Genomic DNA, 22183 nt, shown 5'->3' with positions numbered 1-22183 from the left:
TATTATCTTCTAGGCATCTCTGCCCATTGGGGGGTGCATTTAAGATCCACAAAATTGCAGAGAAAGGTGTGTTGGAAGCAGTATATTTGAATTAATTTTTTCAGCCTTGATTGTGACAAGAAAAGTAGAACAAAAAATGACCCATGGTTCTACAATGACAACCTACTGTCACCTTGGGCTCATAGTTATTCAAGTCATAAGGCCTCAAGGGCAAAGCTGGATGGAGGTAATTGACAGGGCCAACCATAGAGGAATCTTTTCAAAACAGAGATTTGGGGGAAGGATAGAAAGTGAATGGGAAACTCACAGGGATAAACTGTTTTGGAGATTGGTTGTCCATGCTAAGTCCTTTCTATGGAAAACTCTTCAGTGCTGAGACTTTAGTGTTGGTCTGACTCCCTGACCCAAAACTGTTTTCCTTTTAATTTGAGGGAAAGTTCAAAGCCATCTGACAAAAGGAAAGGGAATTTGAAGTTATGGTTACAAATTCTTGTATTTTGAAACAAACTAAGTCAACCTCCAGGCTTCTATTCCATATTTCACATGAGATCATAATAAACTTTTGACAGGAAGTACTTCTGCTGACTGGACTATGGGGACCTTAGATTTGCTAGTATTTAGAGATAACCACTGGAAAATTCTGCTAAGAAAAACTGGCTTACTCTTGCCTTAGAAGGGCAAATGACCAGGTCATATTTTTTTTTAGAAGTTGTTGGATTTTTTGTTTTTTTCTGTATATGAGTGTACTGTAGTTGTCTTCAGATATGCCAGAAGAGGGCATCAGATCTTATTACAGATGGTTATGAGCCATCATATGGTTGCTGAAAATTGAACTCAGGACCTCTGGAAGAGCAGTCAGTGCTCTTAACTGCTGAGCCATTTATAAATTTTATTTATAAAAAGAAAAATCAAAACTCATAGCTTCTGGGGTAGTGTCTAGTAAAGCCTCATTATGGCTATTTTTTGTTCAGTACTCTTAGTTCAATTTCCCTCATGTGATGTAAAAGAAAATGATATATGAATTATCACCCCTGAACTGACTACATTTGGGATATTTGATATCTTTTTTCTTCCTTATATTTTTGCTTGGCTGATGAGTTATAGATTTTCTTGCTCTATCACGTGTGTTTATATTTTCTGGTTTCCTACAAGTGGTCACCTGTCTACATAGAAGTACTTGAACTGAAATAGAAATCACAGTGCATGACTTTCAAGTTTGGCTAACAGTCATAGTGCCAAGGTGGGAACTCGGGGAAAAAAATTTAGTGATGAAAAACAGAAAGAGCATAACACTGACTTGAAATCAGCATCGGGCTTTAGAAATGTTAACATAGCATAGTTATTAATAAACTAAGTGTAGATAATTCTCTGCTTATTTTTTTTTCATAAGGACAGAGCTTAATTTCTCTGCATTAGCCTTATGGTTCCATCTAGGACTGCATTATCCCATTCTGTTTCCACTCCTCGTGGACTTTCTTGTTCAAAAAGTCACCATGTGCAAGTGACAGAATAGAGGGAACAGACATTTTACTTCTTCGCTCTTGTCCTGAGGAGCACTTAAGAAACAACCCACAATATGATGAGCTTTCTATAAGAATTCCGAAGTCTCCTTCAACCTTCTGTCTGCTGATATGGACTGCCCCTTCACATGATTTTAATGGTGGTTCCTCACGCATCTTTTCTCTCATCTCCCCAGGGCCTCCGGATGTCGATCAACCCTGTGAGCCTAGCTTGCAGGCCTGGAGTCCGGAGCTCCACCTGAACCACATGAATATGACCGTGCCCTGTCCAGCAGAAGGCTGCAGCTTGGAGCTGCTTTTCCAATACCCGGTTCAAGCGGAAACCCTCACCCTCTGGGTCACTTACCTCTCTGTGAACTCTTCCAAGGCATTCTTTGACATAGAGATCTTGCTAGAACACAAAGAATCTATGCACCTTGGGCCCTTAAACACTTTTTGTGACATACCGCTCACCATCAAACTCCACGTGGATGAGAAGGTCGTGGGAGCGAAAGTCTATACCTTTGATGAACGAATGGAAATTGATGCTGCTCTCTTGACTTCTCGACCCAATAGTTCCTTGTGTTCTGGATGCAGGCCTGTGAGTTACCAGGTTCTCCGAGATCCTCCTTTTTCCAGTGGCTTGCCCATGGTGGTGACACATCCCCATAGAAAGTTCACAGATACGTAAGTTGGGCAGCAGAATCTTCCAAATCATGAGACTCCAGGGGACTTTGTTTCTATTTGGTTATTTCTGCTTTCACTTTTTAATAATCAGTGCTTTTAGTTGGAGGAGAGTTCAGAAGTCCAGGAGAGAGTTTATCCTAAGTGACATATATGAAATGAAGAAGAATTATTTCACAAAAAAGGGAAAGCAAGTGCCTTGACTGCCAATGCCATCATTATGGTAATAAGGAAATTAGTGTATGAGGTATTTCAGTTGAGTAAGTGAAATTAATACTAAAGTTGACCAGAATCAGATTTTCTCTGTCTTCCGGCAATTTTATTTTTGGATTCCTTCTTGTAGCTTTCCAATAATCAGCATGGTTTCCACAATTTTCAAGTTATGATGAATTCTTCCATAGGTACACTAAAAGGTCACAGGTCTTTCATATGTTAAACACAGCTTCATGATTCATCCATAATTTATATTTTATTTTTTCCTTTCCTTTTAAATTTCATTCTCTCCCTTTCTTCTCTTTTGTCCCTGGTTTTCAATTATTTTATTTAATGTCTTTCCTTCTACACTTAGTGAGTTCTACTGTGCTCCTGGCTCAGTATGCTCAGTGTTGGAGATGCAGACTGGGATAAGAATTTCACATCTGCCTTAGATGCTGGTATAGTGAAAGGCAAACATTTTTCATTAATCTATGCATGGGCTAGGTTATATGCTCTGGATTGCTTGCTTGATGCCAGGATAACATCATACATACATTGGGGCCCTCAGCTGAGACAGTGGACATGGCTAGGAATGTGAGGACCCTATTCCTCATGACCACTTAAGCTGTATCTTGGGCTGCTTCTCATGGGTGAATAGCTGTTTCCAGGGAAATTCCTAGAAACAAGGAGAGCAAACTCCCCATTACTTGTAATTTTCAAGTCTCTGATACAAATTCCTCTTGATAATATTGGATGTAAAATTCCAGATTCAAATGGTAAACCACCTTTTCTTAAAAAGAGAGACTGGGGTCACACACACTGTAGAAGTGTATGTCGGCTGGGATGGACCTTTGGCAATCCACCACAGCTATAAAACCTGAAAGAAATGTTCAGTTTGAACTCCAGTATAGTCTTCTTTCCATGGTTGTTCTCTTCTTTAACATCAGAAAGTTGAAAATGGCCAAAAATAAATAAATTAATTAAAAACAAATGAAATTCAGATCATGAGGTGTATTTAGAAAGAAAACTTAGCATGATTTAGATTTTGCAGTCAGACAGTTGATATGTTTATTTTATAATGATATCCACACATAAATATTTAAAGCCAGTAATATTCTGTTTTATAGAAAACTAAGTCTTGGCTTTCACTTGGCCTCAGAGCTAATAGATGGGCAGCCTAGGATTCAAACTTCATTTCCAGCTGATTTTATCCTCCTTCCTTAGTAGACTGCCCTTCACAGATTCAGCTTATGGGAAGCCCAAGTTACCTGCTGCTGTGTTTTTCCCATGATAAGAATAAACACACAAAAACATTTTCATCTATTCCTGTTCCCAGCCACAGAGCAGTATAAGACTTTTAAACATGGTTGGGCAAGAAGAAACCACCCAATAAAGAAAACCAACCACCAACATTGATTGGAATAAAATTGGGTTTGCTTTAAAAACAACATCTGACACTCTCAGGAGAGGATTTCTTTCTCAGAAGGGAAAACTAATTTGAAAATTTAAGAGTCTTTAATATTTAGTTGTCTTTCCTATTAAAATACCTAAAAGCCAGTATAGAAGATTTTAAAGGTATTTTGGAAACCCCAAGACATTTCCTGTTTGCTGGTTGCTACATCAGATTGTGGGGTGGTGACTCTGTGGTTGTATTAAAGTGTCTGTTAAGGAAAATGAGAATCTTGGCAGGAAATCCTCACTGCCCACTTGTGGCGGTCCTAATAATTCATCGCGATCATGTCCTCTTAAATATTTGCATTCTATCTTGAGTTGGGTGGTACTTTTCCAATCAGGACAATCACTGGATAAAATTAAGATGAGGCACAATTCATCTTTGGAACCTGTAGCCCCATTCATGAGCTCTTTTACTACTTTTACTCTTTTACTAATGTCTTGTGTCATACACTTACCACTTAATCAAGTCACCAGGGACCAGAGAGTCTGATAGATTCCTTCAATCTCTCAGGTCAACTCTACCAACTCCATTCTTGGCATTTGGAGGTAGAGACCAATTTAGTGTGTTTTGAGCCGGAAATTTTTACCTCTTCCAAGTGGTATTGAGTTTTGTGCTTACTTCTATGAAATACTTGTTCCAGTCTTTCCAAGGCAAGAATCCTCTTTTAAGAAAAACTGTGGCCCTCAAATCCAAGAAAGGACATGACTAAGCCCACACACTGAAATTCTAATCTTCACTTAGTTTGATTACTTTAAAAATAAAGCTTACTGGTTTTCAATAGTTGTTCTATATTTCCTTGATTCAAAACATTACATGGCATCCTCCTACTTTCTAAGGGCCGATTATATTAAGTTAACTCATCAGGCTACATTTACTAGTGGAGAACATATGGAGCCAATAGAAATAACTATGTAGCAAACATGAGGCTGCTCATAAGATTGGGCATTTATTTTTGTTTCAGACAATTAGCACATTTCACATTTTGTTTCACCTAATAGTTTCCTGAAACTCGTATGAGGCACCAACAAAGGATATGCCACTTTGCAGATGTTAAGGTTGTAATCTCACTGGTTTTCACAGGGAGGTCATCCCCGGGCAGATGTATCAGTACCAAGTTCAAGCTGAAGCTGGAGGGGACCTTGGAGAAGCTTCCCCTCCTCTGAGCCATATTCATGGAGGTCCTTACTGTGGAGATGGGAAGGTGGAAAGGTGAGTCACATGTGTGAGAGACAGTGTGAGCTAGGTCAAGCTCCCCTGCTCAGAGAGGCTCAACCTCAGTGTGAGCTTGATTCAACTTAAAAATGCATAGGAATGAGGGAATGTGTGATCCTCCTGTAGAAATTCTGGGGTCTTAAGAGGTCACTGGCATCTCTTCATAGTGCTGAAGGGTGTTTTGTTGTGTTGTGTTGTGTTGTGTTTTGTTTTGTTTTGTTTGACCCTGGTCCCCAGAGTGTTGAGATACTGGGATGTTTCTCTGGGGCCCCCTTCAGGCCTCATTGAAGAACTGCAGGGCATTGAGGTAGGGGAGGAATTTCTATAGATGATGGTTAAAGAATACTAAAGGACAGAATTTGGGCCAATGGTCTGCTTGTTTAGTTTTATTAGCTGGCTGTAATTTGAGGAAAAGGAGTTACTCATTTGGCCCATGTACAGCTCTTCTGTAAATATAACCAAGGAAAAGATAGAATTATTATTCCTTTGGTTCCTTTACATCCTATGACTGTGGGTTTTTTTTTTTGTTTTTTTTTTTTGTTTTTTTTTTCCCTAATGGCCTGTGTTATTAGTCTTAGGAATGAGCTCATCTGGTTTGCCTGGAACGTGTCCAAGTTTAGTATGGGCATATATCTAGTCCTAGGATACCTAAGGCAGTTGGTCAATCCTCATCTAACATATCCTTCATACTCATCAAACCTACACTTACATAAAGCTGCTGGGAGTAGAAACCTGGGAGGCCAAGTATGATGCATTGTCAAATTCTGCATATTATTAAGATGGCCCATTTTTTTAGCTTCTCAGATGAGGAAAATATATTCAACCCTCTAGCCTTTTGTGGGATTCCATCCAACTACTGATCACTGAATATTGTTTATCTTCTTGGTCTTTTAAGACCCTCAAGCTATGGTGTAATCCTATTCCATCATACTAAAACATAAATACTAAATGTTCTTTCCCATCTGAATACAATAGAAATCATTAACTATAGAAATCTCACTTGTTTGTCCTTGCTTGTCCCTAGCTCCTCCTCAGTGTGCTAGGTCTCTTCGGGTGCCGTTCTTCAATTGTGGCCACCACAAAGCTTTTGGATATCACTTGCCTGCGTGTATTCAGCAGAAAGTGGTGAAGGGCCATCTTCCTAACTTGGTTTACTCCCAGCCCTTGAAGCAGCTTAACTAGAGGCAGTGATTCTCTGCTAGCGGGTCTCACAAGGTTCCATGCCAAAATGTACTTCCTTAGCTTCTGTTTGCATTCCTTGGCTGGAAAATCTGTATTATTGTCCAAGGGAGTCATTTCTGAATCCCAGCTGCGTTTCACCTGGGGGCAACCAAACACACAAGGCAGAAAGGAGACAAGTAAATTGTTTAACCCACTTGGTTCCAGACAGAAAACTGTCAAGCTGAGCACTAAGGAGGGCCCGGAGAGTTTGAGCAGCACTCATTCGGAAGCTGATTTTCTCAGTACGTGTTGTCCACCTGTCAACTGACACATGTGGCACTTAAGACTTCAAAACATGTTAGCTGCAACTAAGATGTGAAATATTTATCCTGATGTCATTAAGGTAATTTTGTTTTCAAACTGAAACTCAATTCAGTTGTTAGGGGAAAAAAAAACTTTTCAAGTATTACTTGAAAGTTTGGAACAGCTTCGATAGATGAATATGAAGTTGAAGTAAAAGGCAAGTATTACAGTAAGATTTAAGTGAAGATACATTAATTAAATGATTAAGTGTTTGGGATACAAAAAGAATGCTAATGTCTCATCAATCATTTTATACTGATTAAAAATTCAAATGGTAAAATTTTAGATATCACCGTCAGATGAAATACAGTACTATAGTTAATTCTATCTCTTTCTTTTACTTTTTAAGTGACTGCTAAAAATTTCAAAATTATGTATGGCTCTCATTAGATTTCTATTGGGCAGCACTGTGCAAAATGAATTTTCTTTCGAATATAATTATAAAGTTGCCTCTTTTCAAGATTCTGTCCTAGACCCGAAGCAGGGAAACATTAATGTAGAGTCTATTGTCCAATCCTCTCTCTATACACAAGTAAACAAGAAAGAGAGTTGTGGGATGCTTCCTGAACATCACATGGTAGACCAGGTACCTGGGGCAGTCTCTTTCTAGTGATCTATATTGCTTTTGTCTGAAAAGAATGTGAAGGGACTAGAGAGATGGCTCATCAGTTAAGAGGACTGGATGCTCTTCCAAATGATCCATGGTTCCAGAATCCACAAGCTGGCTCATAATGGTCTGTACCTCCAGGTCCAGGGGATCTGATACTCTCTTCTAGCCTCTATTGATACCAGGTGCACAGACATACACACTGGCAAAACATTCATAAATGTTAGAAATAAATAAATCTTAAGTATAGTATTAAAAATGTATAACATAAGATGTATGTACAAGGTAGTTTTAGAGAGTGTGACTTTTTAAACTTTTTTTTTTCAGTTTTGGTGATTAAACTAAAACTTTCTACAAACTGGGATAATGTTCTACCACTCAGCCACACATAATTCCTTCAACTATGTTTTTCCTATGCTTTTATTCCTGTCTTCTGTTTCATCCTACAACTTAAGACATGATTATTATGTTCTTCATCAAAACCAGAGTTTTAGTATTATAAATATTCTCATGTCTAATTCAGCTTGAATCCATATCCTTAGAATTCTGTGAATAATGACTGGAGTTATTTGTGATATTTTGGTTCTGAGCACCTTTTAGAACTTCAGATTTCTTTATATGTGGGGCTAAAATATATACCAGTTTGGACATGTTGAAATGTAAAGAAGAAAACTGTAAGTCATAACCATTTTGTAATTGCCTAATTTTACTTTTTCGTGCAAGTTTCAACTTAGTTTTATTCTATTTTGTTCACATAATCTGCTTTATAAAAGAAATCTCAATGTGGAATAAGTTACCTACCTCAACCTATGTTTAGACAACAACTAAAGTTCCAAGATGAAGTTTTCTTTTTTCCTGTCATATATGACATTTGCCACTAGGAAGCAGGAAGAGTGACTTGAACCCTAGCTATGTCATTGACTAAGACACCTGCAATTGGTACTACTTGAGTTGTTTTGTTTTGTTTCTTGAGACAGGGTTTCTCTGTGTAGCCCTGGCTGTCCTGGAACTCACTCTGTAGACCAGGCTGGCCTCGAACTCAGAAATCCTCCTGCCTCTGCCTCCCAAGTGCTGGGATTAAAGGCGTGCGCCACCACCGCCCGGCACTGGTGCTACTTGAATCTCTTATTTATATATAAACAGGAGATTCAATTCTGAAATACTCTGAATTTTATAACTTTACATTTGCAGGGGAAAATGATTAAATAAAATATGATTTAAAAATTAGGTAAAATGAATAGAAATTAAGATGACACAAATGAGCTATAAGACGACAAAGGTTAGCTATTTCTGTTTTGTTGCTTTGCTGTTTTGTTAGAGAGGGTCTATCTGTGTGTCCAAAGCTGACTTGGAATATTCTGTCTCTAGAGTGGTGTGTAACTCAGTGCCCAGGATAATCAACTAGTTTTTAAAATGACCAATATCTTTTAATTAAACATATTAATTAATTTTATATAAAAACATTAAATGCACAAATCCCATGTGATGTTTTTGATACCTTGTGTAAGGTAATACTTAAATAGGTTAAACATACTCATTTCTTCATATATCACTCTCTTTGAGTATAAGCAATTCAGATTCTCACTAGCATTTTGAATATACCACACATATTTGTCTTAGTCATTACCCTGAGCAAAAGTACACACTGACTTTCTTCCATGTCATTGTAACTCAGAACATACCAATAATCCTTTCCCCATCACTCTCTTGTGTCTGCTTACCTCAGTCTCTGTTAACCAACATTATACTTTAATGTGTATGAAATCAAATTCTTCTTTCCCAAGTATGAACAAAGTCACAGAATACTTCTCTTTCTGTGCCTGCTTTACTCAGCATGATATCCATCTCTATCTACACTGCCTTAAAGGACTGGATTTCATTTTCCTTTGAGGCTGGATAGTATTCTATTGGATGTGTGGCAGTTTCTTTTTCTATGCATCAGTTAATTGACACTTAGGTGGTTTCCATCTCTTAGCTGTTTTGAATAATGTTTCAATAAACATGGAAGTACAGACAATTGTTTGACATTCTAATTCTGTTTTCTTTGGCATACCCAGGAGTGGAATTTCCAAATTACATACCAATCCTGTGTATGTATGTGTATGTATGTGTGTGCGTGTGCACGTGTGCATGTTGTTCTACTCAGCTTCTTTCATCCAGATTATATAATTTGTATATAAATGGAATTGCTTTCTTGAATTCTATGTCCTATAATTGGTTATTAGTATACAGCAATGCTACTGTTCTGTAAATCACTGCATCTAATAAATAAATACAGCAAATTTGAAGGACACAAATCAGCTAATTACAAGACTCCATTTGTCACAGGACTGGTGGTGAATCTTGCCAGGCACACTTCTGAGGTTCTCCCAGATGTTCTTGAACCATAATTCATTTGATTTCTAGAAATTTCTACAACCCCCTGATGATACTAATCTACTATCTACTAACCTCACATCTACTTTAAATATTGCTTATTTAATATTTTCTGTAGATTATTAAATAGAATTATATTAATATAATTCTGTTAATATATCTATTTTTTACACAGCTTTAATTTTTAAAGCATAATGAGGACTTTAAATGAATTGATTGATGGTAGCTGAATGAGTAAAGTATCTATGTGTGTCTAAATGTATATTTCTAGGAGACTGGGAGAAATGTGTGATGATGGAGACCTGTTGAACGGAGATGGGTGCTCAAGAGTATGTGAACTGGAAGAAGGCTTCAATTGTGCAGGTGAGTCTAGGAGATTAGGATTATATCTTACTTTTAGAGCTATATCAATGTATTATTTTGTGAATTCTTAGTGTCCCTTATCTTAATCATTAAAGCAATAACATCAAATACTTCACATATAGTAACTAATATAATTCTCACTTTAACAGTGAAGAAGCTAAACGGAGGCACAAAAGGCTTAAATGATTTATTTTTGTTTATTTATCTGAAAGTGCTAGTTAGGATTTAAGCCAAGGGAGATCAGATCCAGAATTTCATCCTAAACAGATTGTACTGGTCCATAGCTTGACCTTACCAAGAGCTTTCTTGGGTCCTCATGCATACACCAAAATGCCAAGTAAGCAGAACAATCATCTAGTTTCTATATACAAATTAAGGTCAGGAAATATTCTAAAGCAGAGGAGAAACAGGTATCTCTTGATATCTGTGCTTAGTAGATGAGATTGTACAGACTAGCAGAGGGCCCTGGTGTTTTCTGTCCTGTGGAATGAGAGGTAATAAGGTAGAGCTAGATGACTCCATATCTAAACTCTTGGCATTGAGAGGTAGAACACAATGAACTATCTATGGAAAAATTCCTAGTTACAATGAACTATCTATGGAAAACTTCCTCAGATGCAGACTGTTTTCTAACCCATACATTGTAATGATTGTCTGGAGTAGAACCCTCACATCAAACTTGTCTTAAATATCAGTGCATTTGAAACCACTTCAGCGTCCTTAACTCTTAAGACAATGTAGCATATTACAATATGTAGACCCTATTACTAAGGTGTTAACTACTACATAAAACATGGCAAACCTCCTGGTCTCCAGCACTAAGTCTCTGAGTCATAGAATCTTAGCATCATCTTTGAGTCTACCTAGCCTTTCATCCATCCAGACAATGATCCACTGAGTACCATGTGTTAAGTGGCATCACATGCACCTCAATGCCTATAATGGAATAACATCTGAAAAAGACTGATCCCTTCCAGATAGATGGACCAAGAGTAGGTTAGAGTCCAGCTTTTCATTTAGAGAAGTTGATTCTATCCAATCCTGAGATATGGGCACATAGTTTCTGCTTAGATAAATCTGGTAATGATTAATGTACTTGAATCAGATGATTCTCCTTAACAATGGTCTTATCTGTTATAATTTTTTGTCTCCCAGTTTTCGTTTTGTATATGAGGCTCAGACCATAGTGACTCATCAAAGGGTATACAAGGGCTCTGCCAAGCTGGTCCTAGAACATAACTTCACTTATATTGAATCAAGTGAGAGTTTTGTATGATGAAGCTTCAGAGGATACATTTTTTTCCTATTTTATTTGACTACCATTCAGATATTTGAAATGCCTCTTCACTATTCTCCTTTCCAATCCAAACATCCCCCTCATGTGATTAGGTTTCCAGACCCTTTCCTATTTACCCCACCCTGGCACGCTTTGTATGGTCAATGCCCAGAAAGGAATCCAATACCCCAGATGTGGTCTGGCTGTGCAGAGTATACTGAACAAATTACCCCCCTCTTTTGTGCACAAGTATTTGTTAATGCTACCTCTGTTTGTATCATTTCTTCTTGGTAGCCACATAGTGGTCACATACTGAAAATAAGCACACATTCTCAACACACTGCGCCATCTCCAGTGGGGCTCAAGTCTCATTTAACTCAAGAACAGCATTCATGTTGTTTCTATCTCATTTGATCCTTAGACTCATATTTTCTCAGCCTCTCAACTTCAGTAAGACTATATCGCAATTACTATAACTATACTTAAATACCATATTTAAGCTTATATTTAAGTAATTGACTGAGTTAAATTGATGCCGTATATCCTACTATTAGACATCTTTTTTGATGAATACATTTATCGTATGTTAAGGATATGATTTTACTCTGTTATTTTTAAAAAAAATAGATGGGAAGAAACATCTTAAATGTGATTTTAAGGCATATTTTCTTATAGAATTAAAAAAATCAAAAACAAAAAAGGTTTTCCCCCCTGTGGTTAAAAGAAAAAAACAAGAAATGAATAGGAAAAGTCCCTGAGTTATGGATAGAATCTATATTATATATGTACATAATTGTCATAAATAATAACAAAGCAGAGAGAGAGAAGGGCAGCTTGCTCTGTTGGGAATGTGGTTTCAAATGTACATATGCTGGATGAGACACTGAGGATGCCATAAATTTGATCGACTGCAGATGAAGGCTTAAAATGGGCTGAGAACCATGTCCTGTAAAGGGTGGCTTACACTGGCATGCAGAAGTAGATTTACCACGAAAGGGTAAATCTCAGGCAATTATTAAGGAAAATAATAACTGTATGTTGGTGAGCAGCTGACAAATTACTAGACTGTATCTGTGGAATTTCTATGAGGAAGAAAAAATGAAATGAAAAAAACAGGCCACAGTAATAATAAATCTTAGCAATAACTTCACTGAATAGTATGGATTTGTATTGAATCTTAATTCTATTTCAGTATCCTATTGCTTTATTAAGTAGATATGGGAAGCTGAAATGTGGTATCAATATTAATTGTCCTACATTTTTATGGGTAGCTTCCCACACTGAAAGAAGCCAGTCTACAAAGGGGCAATACTATACACCAAGTCGGGACAGTATCCCTCCACAATGTCCTGTGTAGAGGGATAGAACTTGCCCAGTGCATTCAGGCTCATATTTTTACTTCAACAGTTTCCCCCAAATATCCCTGTCTTGTTTGTGTGATCTCCTTCAGTATGAGGTGGTACAGGCTGAGGGAGGAAATGGGCCTATATTATGTAAGCCTTGCTCAAATCAAGTCCCATAAGATCATCAGGGTCACTTTTCAAGTCAGACAAACTCATTTAGACGTGTATTTCTCATTTATAAAACAAACAATAAGAATAAGAAAGAAACTGTCCCACCTTATGGTTGTCCTAAGTTGAGAGACCTGCAACCTCTATGAGCCAGAGTCTATGCAGCACACTTTCACACAGTTCCTGAGAAGTTATGTGCTCAGAGAAAAAACATCTCAGTGGCAAGAGTAATTTTAAAAAAACCTTAATTTGGTGAAGAACTCCTTAAATAATTGAATGTTTAAAAAACAGTAAAGGAGACTTAAATACATATACATTGTACTAGTTATTTAAATTCGATTTCTGCTTTTTTCCTATGTTCCATGTATTTTTAACATACTCCAAATCTCATTCAACTTTTCCTAAAATACCTTGGCTGGACATGATAGCACATGCCTGTAATCGTAACACTCAAGAGGCAAGAAGATCAGGAGTTCAAAGCCACCCTGGGCTACCTAAGATTCTGTTGCATTAAATCCCAATAATATAAATAAAATACAATCAACTTTTCCCCTACATCCAGTTAATAGTGCTTTTCCTTCTTTACTTTTCTCTCCCAAGTCCAATCTTTCCTATAACTTCAGTAGATTCCATTTCTTCCCTTATAAAGAATGACCCCTCCTATCCAAGAGGGTTGGGGTTGGTGATTTGGTGGGTACTGCGCTCTCCAATTATCACAAGATTGTCTTTAGAGGGTTGGAAAACAATTGCTTGGAATACTATCATTTTAAATTTCCCCCAAAGATATGGAAAAAAATCTAAATGTTATTCATGTTACTTTGCAGGGGAGCCAAGCCTTTGCTACAGGTATGAGGGAGATGGGATTTGTGAAGCTTTTGAAAAGGAAACAATCATCATAGACTGTGGCCTCCATACTCCTGAAGGATATTTGGACCAGTGGGCTAGCCAGGCATATTCCTACCATGAAGACAAGAAGAAGTGTCCTGTTTCTCTGGTAACAGGAGAGCCTCATTCAATGGTAAGTTAAGCTGGAAGAATCAAGTCATGGCTATCTGGATGTTTGGGAGCTTGAACTTTATCCAAGATGTTATCATCCTGGTTTGTCCCCATCAAATTCAGAACAACATAATGTTAGCAGAGAGCCTCCTAGAGCATTCATAAAATCTAGTACACTACTCCACCTTAACAACGTCAGTCATCTAACTCAAGGCATATGCAAGAACCTTGAAGTCTAACAAAGACATGTAGCTATTATAAATTATGTTTGGTCTCTATGTGTGATGGAGGTTAGTGTAAATGGATAAAAGGCAGCAATATAAGAGATCAGAAAGTCTGGATTACACAGCTGGACCCACTACAATTACTGTTACTATGTAAGTATGAACAAATCACTTAATTTCTCTGGGTCCACATTTGTTGATATCTTTTGCATATAACAGGCCAGTATTTAAAGTGAATTCCTTGAATTCTCTCCTCTATCAACCTAGCAGGAGATCTTGGGAAGACTCTTAGAGACTACACTAATGGCATTGGTGAACTGAGATTGAAAACTAAAGACAAAACAAAGGACAGTTGACTCTTGGGTACCATTCCTGATGGTTTCATCACCAAATAGACTTTCCAATCAATGGTCAAGATAGTCTTCAGAAATAACTACCTCTGAGTATTGTAGGCTATAGTCTTCAGAAATAACTACCTCTGAGTATTGTAGTATTGAGTATCTAGGATGAAAGAACTATATTGCAAACTCCTGCATTGAGGAGGCATTTCTGAATAGGTATAAGGAGCTACTCAAGGTGCCTGTCTTGCTGTCTCATCAAGGATGCCAGTGTGTAGATTCCAGCGTTTTCATTCTTCATCTGTAGTTTCCTTTTTCTTGCTACTAACATCACACATGTGCATGTGTATTGTCTGGGGTTTGAACTCAGGTCCTAGCACAGTTACCAAATTCTTTCTCACTGAGTTGTGCTCCCAAAACCTTGCATTGAGCTTTATGTGGGGGAGGGGAAGAAGGCAGCAGGTCAAAGGGATGTTTATGCATGACAGTTGAGTGTTTGCCCATGTTTATTAGAAAAATCGCAAATTTTCTGGAAGCTCAACACTAGAATTTTCAACTCTATCTTACTGGTTTATTTAGTCATCCTTATTTGTAGAGAACCTTGAGGAAATGAACATTTACCTAACTGTATAACTTTGAACAAAACTGATGTTCTTTAATGAAAAGATGATGGGCAAGAAAATACAATGATGTGACTAGCCTTTTCTGCCACCTTCTCTTTGCCAAGTCATGACATTCGTCTCCTTGGAGTTCTGGTGCTCAGTAACAAAGAGCCAGAAGAATTGATGATTCTGAGTTCATGACAGCTCTCTGAAGTGGCTTTTAGTCTAGCCTGAATGTCTTCTTTAATTGTAATAGGAAATATTTCCTGGAGTTTTGCTTCTTGGGTTCTCTACCCAGCCAAACACTCCCTGTCTGCCTGGTTCAGTATCCTCCCTACAGGGACAGTTGATGCTGATTGGTAAGGACCTAACCATCACGTTGGAAAGAGTTGCAAAGTAAACCCTTTGATCAGTCATCTAAAGAGTGCCAGAATGGTTCTTTGGGCACCTTCCCATACTGATGATGGACAGAAAGTTGTCCTGTGTGTTTTTCTACCCTGGCAAGATGCATCTTGAGGATAACAGAATTGAGAAATTATTTTATATGAATTGTGGATTTTCTGCACTCTAATTTTCTGTATTCCTGCATCTACTAGTGTGGTCATTAGGCATTTAGAAGAGAGAAAAGTGGGCTTTATGCTAGAGAGCTTTCTTGACTTTGTTTACCTCCTGCACACCACACTTAATTTGGGATTGGTACTGCATTTCAGCTTTGTACTTCACACCACCCGGATTCATCCCCCTATCATCTCTTTCCTGGCTGGTTTCCCTGTGTCTTCAGTCTGAAAAAAGACCAGGATGCAAGCAGTGAGCAGTCTAAAGATAGCCTGCAGAAGGACAATGAAATTTGGCTTGAAGTAAGTGACCCAAATATGTATCTGTAAAGACTGTAAATAGAGACATGCATGTGTGTAAGTATAAGGGTAAAATTCGGCATTTGATTGATTCATCAGAAATGTTCCTTTTGTTATCTCAAAGAATTTACATCTTAAATTTATTTTCATCTTTCTCTGAAGTTTAGACTTCCATATGGGCAATCACTGTAGGAAAGTAATAAGTACCACAAACATATAAAATTAGAAATGGATAGCTCAAATACCCTAATTAACCATAGAAATAGAGCCACAGGGTGTTAGAAATCACTATGGCAAAGATTCTGATATGCTCCTTGTCTGTTGCACTGCAAATGTATCTAGTAGATTTCGTTCTTTTGCACAATTTTTGACTGTTCTTATTACTTGAAATAGGGTTTTGGGCAGCCCAGGCTGTTCTCAAACTCTATGCTGCTGAGAATGACCTTGAGGTCCCGATTCTCTTACTCCACCTGCTGAGTGCTGGCATGACAGGTGTATACCACCACAGCACAGCTGTGCAGTGCCGCTAAGGCAAGCCGAGGTTTCACATATAATAGGCATGCAGTGTGTTGACTGAAGCACATCTTCAACCCCAGTTTTAGGTTTATTTGAAAAACATGACGATGTGTTCTTACTGGGTATTGTGGTACATGCCTTTAATCCCAGCACTCAGGAGGCAGGGGCAGGGGCCTGGCCCGGCAGGGGAGAGGAATAAGGGCCGGGGCCGGGGGGCGGGGGCGGGGGCAGGGGCAGGTATCTCTTTGTGAGTTTGAGGCTAGCCTAGTATATAGAGAGTTCTGGGACAGCCAGGCCTATGTAGAGAAACCCTGTCTTAAAAAAAATTATACGTGTTCTTCTTGTGTCTAACTTTTTCCCATCCATAATTAGAGTCACAAGATTCATTCCTACTGTTCTCCTTAGTTGAAATGTTCATCTTCATTCCAATATAAAAAAATGTGCTAATATTGACAGCTCAAGTACGTATTTTGAAAAATTTCGTATTTGGATTAACTACAAATTTTCTATATTTCCATTACAATTTGTTCTGCTATAAGTATTTCTGTCCATTTCATTTAGTGAACAAGTGTAAACTGATGAGTATCTTTAGAAATGATAGGTTACTGGTTGGATAGCTTTGATAAGAAAATACAAATAATTTTCCAGGTGGTCATGCTAATTTATATCCCACAAGAGAGCTGCTAATTTTTTACTTGCCTTACATTTTCAGCAGTACTTGATATTTTAGGTTTTAATTTTTACTTCTTCTTTTGAGTGGGTGATAGTATTCTTCTGTGCCTTCAAGATACACAACATAATCAACAATATATATATGGAATATTTTATATGGATAGTGCCCATTTGTGAATCCTTGTCATTTTCTTGTCTTTTATGCACAGTCAAGACTTTATTTAGTTTTTCATTGGGTTACATAGCATATTCTTAATTCATATGACACATTTATAATTTTCTGAATACAATTTCTTTTTCATTTGTAAGTTCTTCAATGCATTACAAAACTTGGTAACTGTTCCTTGCTCCTAAGGGTATTATTAAAGTAACTAAGTTCCAAATCCTAGTGGTGTCTAACAGATTTGGTTCCTTTGTCTCTGGTACATATTGTGCGGTGTAATAAATCCACACCTTCTACAAAGATTTGCTTTCCTGTGTAAACTTCTAGAATTGATTTTGCACTTTGCTCCATTAGTTCATATATTGTTTGGGATATTAGTACACTTCTCAGTACTAAACATTTTAATCAATCTTAAATCATATGGCATAAGTCTTAAATAGCCTCCATTTTCCTTCAGAATGCATTAACTATCTCAAATATTATCCTTTATATTTTATATGAATTTTATCATCTTTATTTATTTATTCAGTCTTGATAGGGTTTATCATTCTTACTAAGTTTTCATATAACCAACCAAAGAAATGTACACTTTCATTTTTAATTATTTTCTTCAGTTTTTATTTGTTTTCAGGACTGTGAATATTCTAGAAAAGTTTTCAATTATTGAGCTACAATTATGCTTTAAACTTGTGTTTCTTTTTCTGATAACTTAAAATAATATTTTGATAGGGGTCTTTTAGTTGTCCCATACATATGCTCTTACACATACACATATACATGCGTGCACACATGCATGCACACACACACGGAGGGGGCAGCTCTTGCTTCACATGGTAATGTGAAATAAAAAATGATATAAAAGCATAAAGAAGGAGGGGTATGAAATGGGGGTTCTAGGGAGGAGAAATGGGGAAAGGGGTTGACATCTGTATTGTAAATAAATAAAATATCCAATAAAATTTTTAATGACTATAATTAACAACAATAAATGCAAATATTATAATGGCTGCTTCATGACCCCTAAGACATTTGTCACTTCCAATGCTCTTGTATTAAGCATATGTGGGAGAGTAAATATAACAGAGCTGCTTTTGACTCCTTAGTTCATTCTGACTTAAAACAATGGCAAAACAGAGAATCAATGTGTTATATTTCTTTGCCAAGTCCCAAAGATACCAAAGTAGTTTTACCTCTGCTTGTATTTTTCTTATGAGACCCCTTTGTCTTATGTGACTCGTGTGACAAAGCTAGCATTTTCTTATGATGGTGAATTTTCTATGCCTTGCTTATACTGGTTACCACAGACCAGCTTCTGGTATTGATTCTTCACTCTTTTCATGTTATTTAACACCCCAAGAGTTCCTTCTGCATGAACTTTGTTTCTTTATATTGGATCCTCTAGGACAGCAGTTCTCAAGGTTCTCAACCTGTGGGTTGCAACCACTTTTGCAAACTTCTCGCTCCAAAAATATTTACATTACGATTCATGACAGTGGCAAAATTACAGTTATGAAGTAGGAATTAAAATAATGTCATAGTTTGGGGATCACCACCACATGAGGAATTGTATTAAATGGTCACAGCATTTGGGATGGCTAAGAACCATCTGCTCTAGGAAGTCTTGTTCTTTCTGTCAAAACTACATCCCTTATTTATGACTTCAACTTCCCTGATTTCCTCTACCTACATGTCTCGTCTCCTGAGTCACCATTCTTACTGCTGCCTCCTTCCACAGCCCCACTGTCCATTGGTCACATCATACTTCCAGCATTGCCATTTTTCTTTGCTGCATTTTTAATCTCCTCTTTTGATTATCCCTTTTGGCACATTCTCACATATATTACTTATCACTGGAGAGCAAGTTGAATGTGCAACAACATGTGTATTATTTTCTCTCTAAGCCAAATCAAAGCTTCATTCTGTATGATGGAAGAGAGAAGACAGAGAGTGAAAAGAGAAAAAAAAAAAAAAAAAAGACCATGGAAGTGAAACAGTTCCAGTCACTAAGAGTTTGCTGTAATCAAGTTCCCATTAAATCATTTTGACATTAGCAAGGATGGGATTAGTTTACCGGTCAGAATTCACACCCATTACTTGCAAGGAGATTTTTTGTTGTTGTTGTTGTTGTTGCAAGATTGGCAGTGAACTGTTTATTCAGTTTCTATTAGTGTATTATATCACTTTGATTTGAGTCATGTGGGTGAGTCACTGACCTTAGTTAAGCTAATTTTAGGCACTATTTGTAGATATGTGGACTAAGCACACTGAAAGTTGCCAGGGTATATCTTCAAATTTCTACATCTTTCTTATAAATTATCTTTCTTAACAAAAAAGTATGTATTTTCTTAACCTCTAGGAATACCTATTTAAGCCCTGTATATTCCAATTTTTTGAAGTATCTGCTTTTACAGTGTACTTTAAAATACACTAATTAAAACCACCTCAGTGTGCACTTGATAACATCAATCCCTTAGTGACCTGAGCTGTTGTATGTTGATGATCTTTTGTTTTCACTCACTGTCCTCTCTCTTCTATCATAATGAATGAAACCTCAACCAAACATCAAATACTGAGCACCTTGTAGACATATTGGCTGACATTGCCTTCTTTTCAAGGTAAATCTATAGGGATATGCATTAATTCTTGGGAAATATTGCCCCAATTAAATACACCTCTGTTCTTATTTTTGTGAGCCCTGATCCATTTTCAGTTTTTGTTGTTGTTGTTGTTTTTGTTCTAACAAACTCCCCATGCAAAGCTTGAACTGGGCCCTCTACTTTGAAAGTCTCCAGCTTCCATGTCCTCATTAACATGTGCCTGCCAAAGACCCATCCAGGGCTTGAGCCTCTCTCTGGCAAGTCTTTTCTTCACTTTTACTCTGCACTGCTTTGGATATTAAAAATATTTGATTAAAAACATTCTGGGACAGAATGTCAGGTTCTTTTTAATGTGATATCTTCCCTTTTGAGATATTGAGCTCTTTGGTCCTGATGGATTTGCTTGTTCTCAAATATCATCATTGTCATCATTGTCATTGTCATCGTCGTCGTCATCATCATCTTACTTAATTTGTATTATTAAAAATTTCTGCTAGAATGAACTTGTTTGACTGTAAGTTACTCAGTTATATCCAGAGGCAGAAATCTCAACCTGAACCTCTCTTAATACCCATTAGCTAATTCTTGTGTTTTAGGTGGATACTCTATTCCTACTCCACAAATAATTTGGGAGAATAATTTCTGTGTATCTTGTAATTTTTGAAATCCATGCTAGCTCCGGCTAGGCTCTGAAGTCAGTAGCCACCCGTTCCTCCTTGAACCGATGTTGAAAATGGCCTACATGCAACATTTCTGTATTAGAGCAAAATCAGAAATCATATCAAAAGTTACTTTAGTGTATAAAATATTTAGTAAGATATTGACTTCATGAATCTGTATGGTACCAAATAAATTAGGAAGTGACTTTTGAAAATAAGCTATCTTAAACCAAACATTTCCAAGCAGTGCAGAATTTCTGGCCCTTTGCTCTACATTTTAGTATAATTTAATCTTGATTTGATACACAGATATGATTTGTATGCAGTGAATCAGAGACAAATTTATTACACAAGTGAAAAACAACAGTACTGGAAAACATTAGTTTTAAAAACATATTTCCAAATTCTTTCATTCACTCACATGCTAGTTGCCAAAATAAAAGTTCTGTCATTTTCGCCAATTTTACTGAGGTAACATTCTCCTGCTGGCTTTTTTTTTTTTTTTTTTTTTTTAAATCCTCAACCAATAGAACAAGAATGGAAGAATTTTTTTGCAGGGTATATAGTATAAGTGTTTTATCATTTACAATAAGAAAGTCATATTTAAAGTCATCTATAGTCTACAGAATGCATATTCATATGCGTGTCACTGGCATCCTTACAAATTCATTGTCTGTGACAGGAGAGGTGTTTTCTATTTTACAGATGGAGAAAGCATCCAAGATTTGAAGTGCTTTTTCTACATCACCTAAGAACCAAGTGGTAACTGGGAAGCTCAGATTCCCGTGTCCTAATAATAATCACATGAGATTTTTTTCCTTTCTAAACTCCATTGCTCCTTCTATCAGCATTTATTATGCACCTACAGTATACCAAACCCAGAACTTACCACTGGGAATACTCAGGGCAGAGCAACCAAAGAAGAAGGTAAAAGCACACATGCATACAAAAGGGAAGGTGCCCTCCCTTGTTTCTTCTAAATTGTTGAAAGATTTCGTATCAATGAATCTGGGTGAGAGGATCAATTCAATTTTTTGTCAAACTGTTCATGCATTAGCAGGAGGGGTCACAGAAGACATGGATTCCTTAAGATAGTGCTTTGAATATAAATTACATAGGAAACAAATGAAACCATCTGAGATACAGACACTCAATAACCATTTGTTTAGTTCCCAAGGAGTCAGTCACCATATGGAAGATCAGATATTTGTGTTCCTTTTTATGGCTTTAAACTGTCTCCAGTTTGAAATGATCTCACTTGAGCTGGACTGGCTAGCAATCCTAACAGAAACCACAACATGTTCACAGTATTTTAAATACCAGGGACCTCTACATCAGTTATGAATTATGGACTACTTGCCTGAAAATCCTTTCTGTACAAGCCTAAAGCCTGTTAACCATAATTTCTTTCTTTGCTTTGTTTGCTGTCAACTAGCTAAACATTGAACACGAATCTCTCTAACGAGACATGCAATGTATATTTAATTGGTGAGATCTCAGATAAGTATCCCTAACACCATGTGAACAGAAGAAAAACAATTGTTGAAGTAAATTCTGTTCCTGATAATATTTATTTTACAGACTTCAAAACTGATTATTTTAAGATTCAGAGATGCTAAGCATTTATATGATATAAGTAGTAAAAGTATATATAGTATTAAGATTCAAATCCAGTTTATCCCATAGGCTGTGGTCCCGCCTTTCCTTAACAGGAGTTAAGAAACATTTTCTATGAAGAACTACTTCTAAAATAATTTAAGTTTATAGGACACACAACCCATATCATAAATGGTTAGCATAGCTATTATCATGAAGTTAGGAACTACGTAAACCTATGTATATAAATTGTACATTTGAAA

The 22183-nt window shown here is 37.0% G+C and overlaps 1 protein-coding gene across 2 annotated transcripts in view; it reads left to right on the top strand.

The window, feature by feature from the left end:
- Positions 1 to 22183, top strand: part of Pappa2 (pappalysin 2) — a 230508-nt gene that overhangs the window by 95760 nt on the left and 112565 nt on the right. The window contains exons 7-12 of one of the 2 annotated variants that reach the window (XM_076941441.1): positions 1697 to 2186; positions 4915 to 5043; positions 9235 to 9267; positions 9825 to 9916; positions 13528 to 13721; positions 15574 to 15720. In XM_076941441.1, coding sequence (XP_076797556.1) covers positions 1697 to 2186; positions 4915 to 5043; positions 9235 to 9267; positions 9825 to 9916; positions 13528 to 13721; positions 15574 to 15720 — 1085 coding nt within the window. The remainder of the gene's footprint in view (positions 1 to 1696; positions 2187 to 4914; positions 5044 to 9234; positions 9268 to 9824; positions 9917 to 13527; positions 13722 to 15573; positions 15721 to 22183) is intronic. The other variant, XM_034513437.2, reaches the window with a different exon arrangement.

Source organism: Arvicanthis niloticus, chromosome 10 (genome assembly GCF_011762505.2).
Source record: "Arvicanthis niloticus isolate mArvNil1 chromosome 10, mArvNil1.pat.X, whole genome shotgun sequence".
In the NCBI taxonomy this organism is placed as follows: Eukaryota; Metazoa; Chordata; class Mammalia; order Rodentia; family Muridae; genus Arvicanthis; species Arvicanthis niloticus.
The sequence above is the reverse complement of the archived record's forward strand: the minus strand, read 5'-3'. Positions and strand labels throughout refer to the sequence as shown.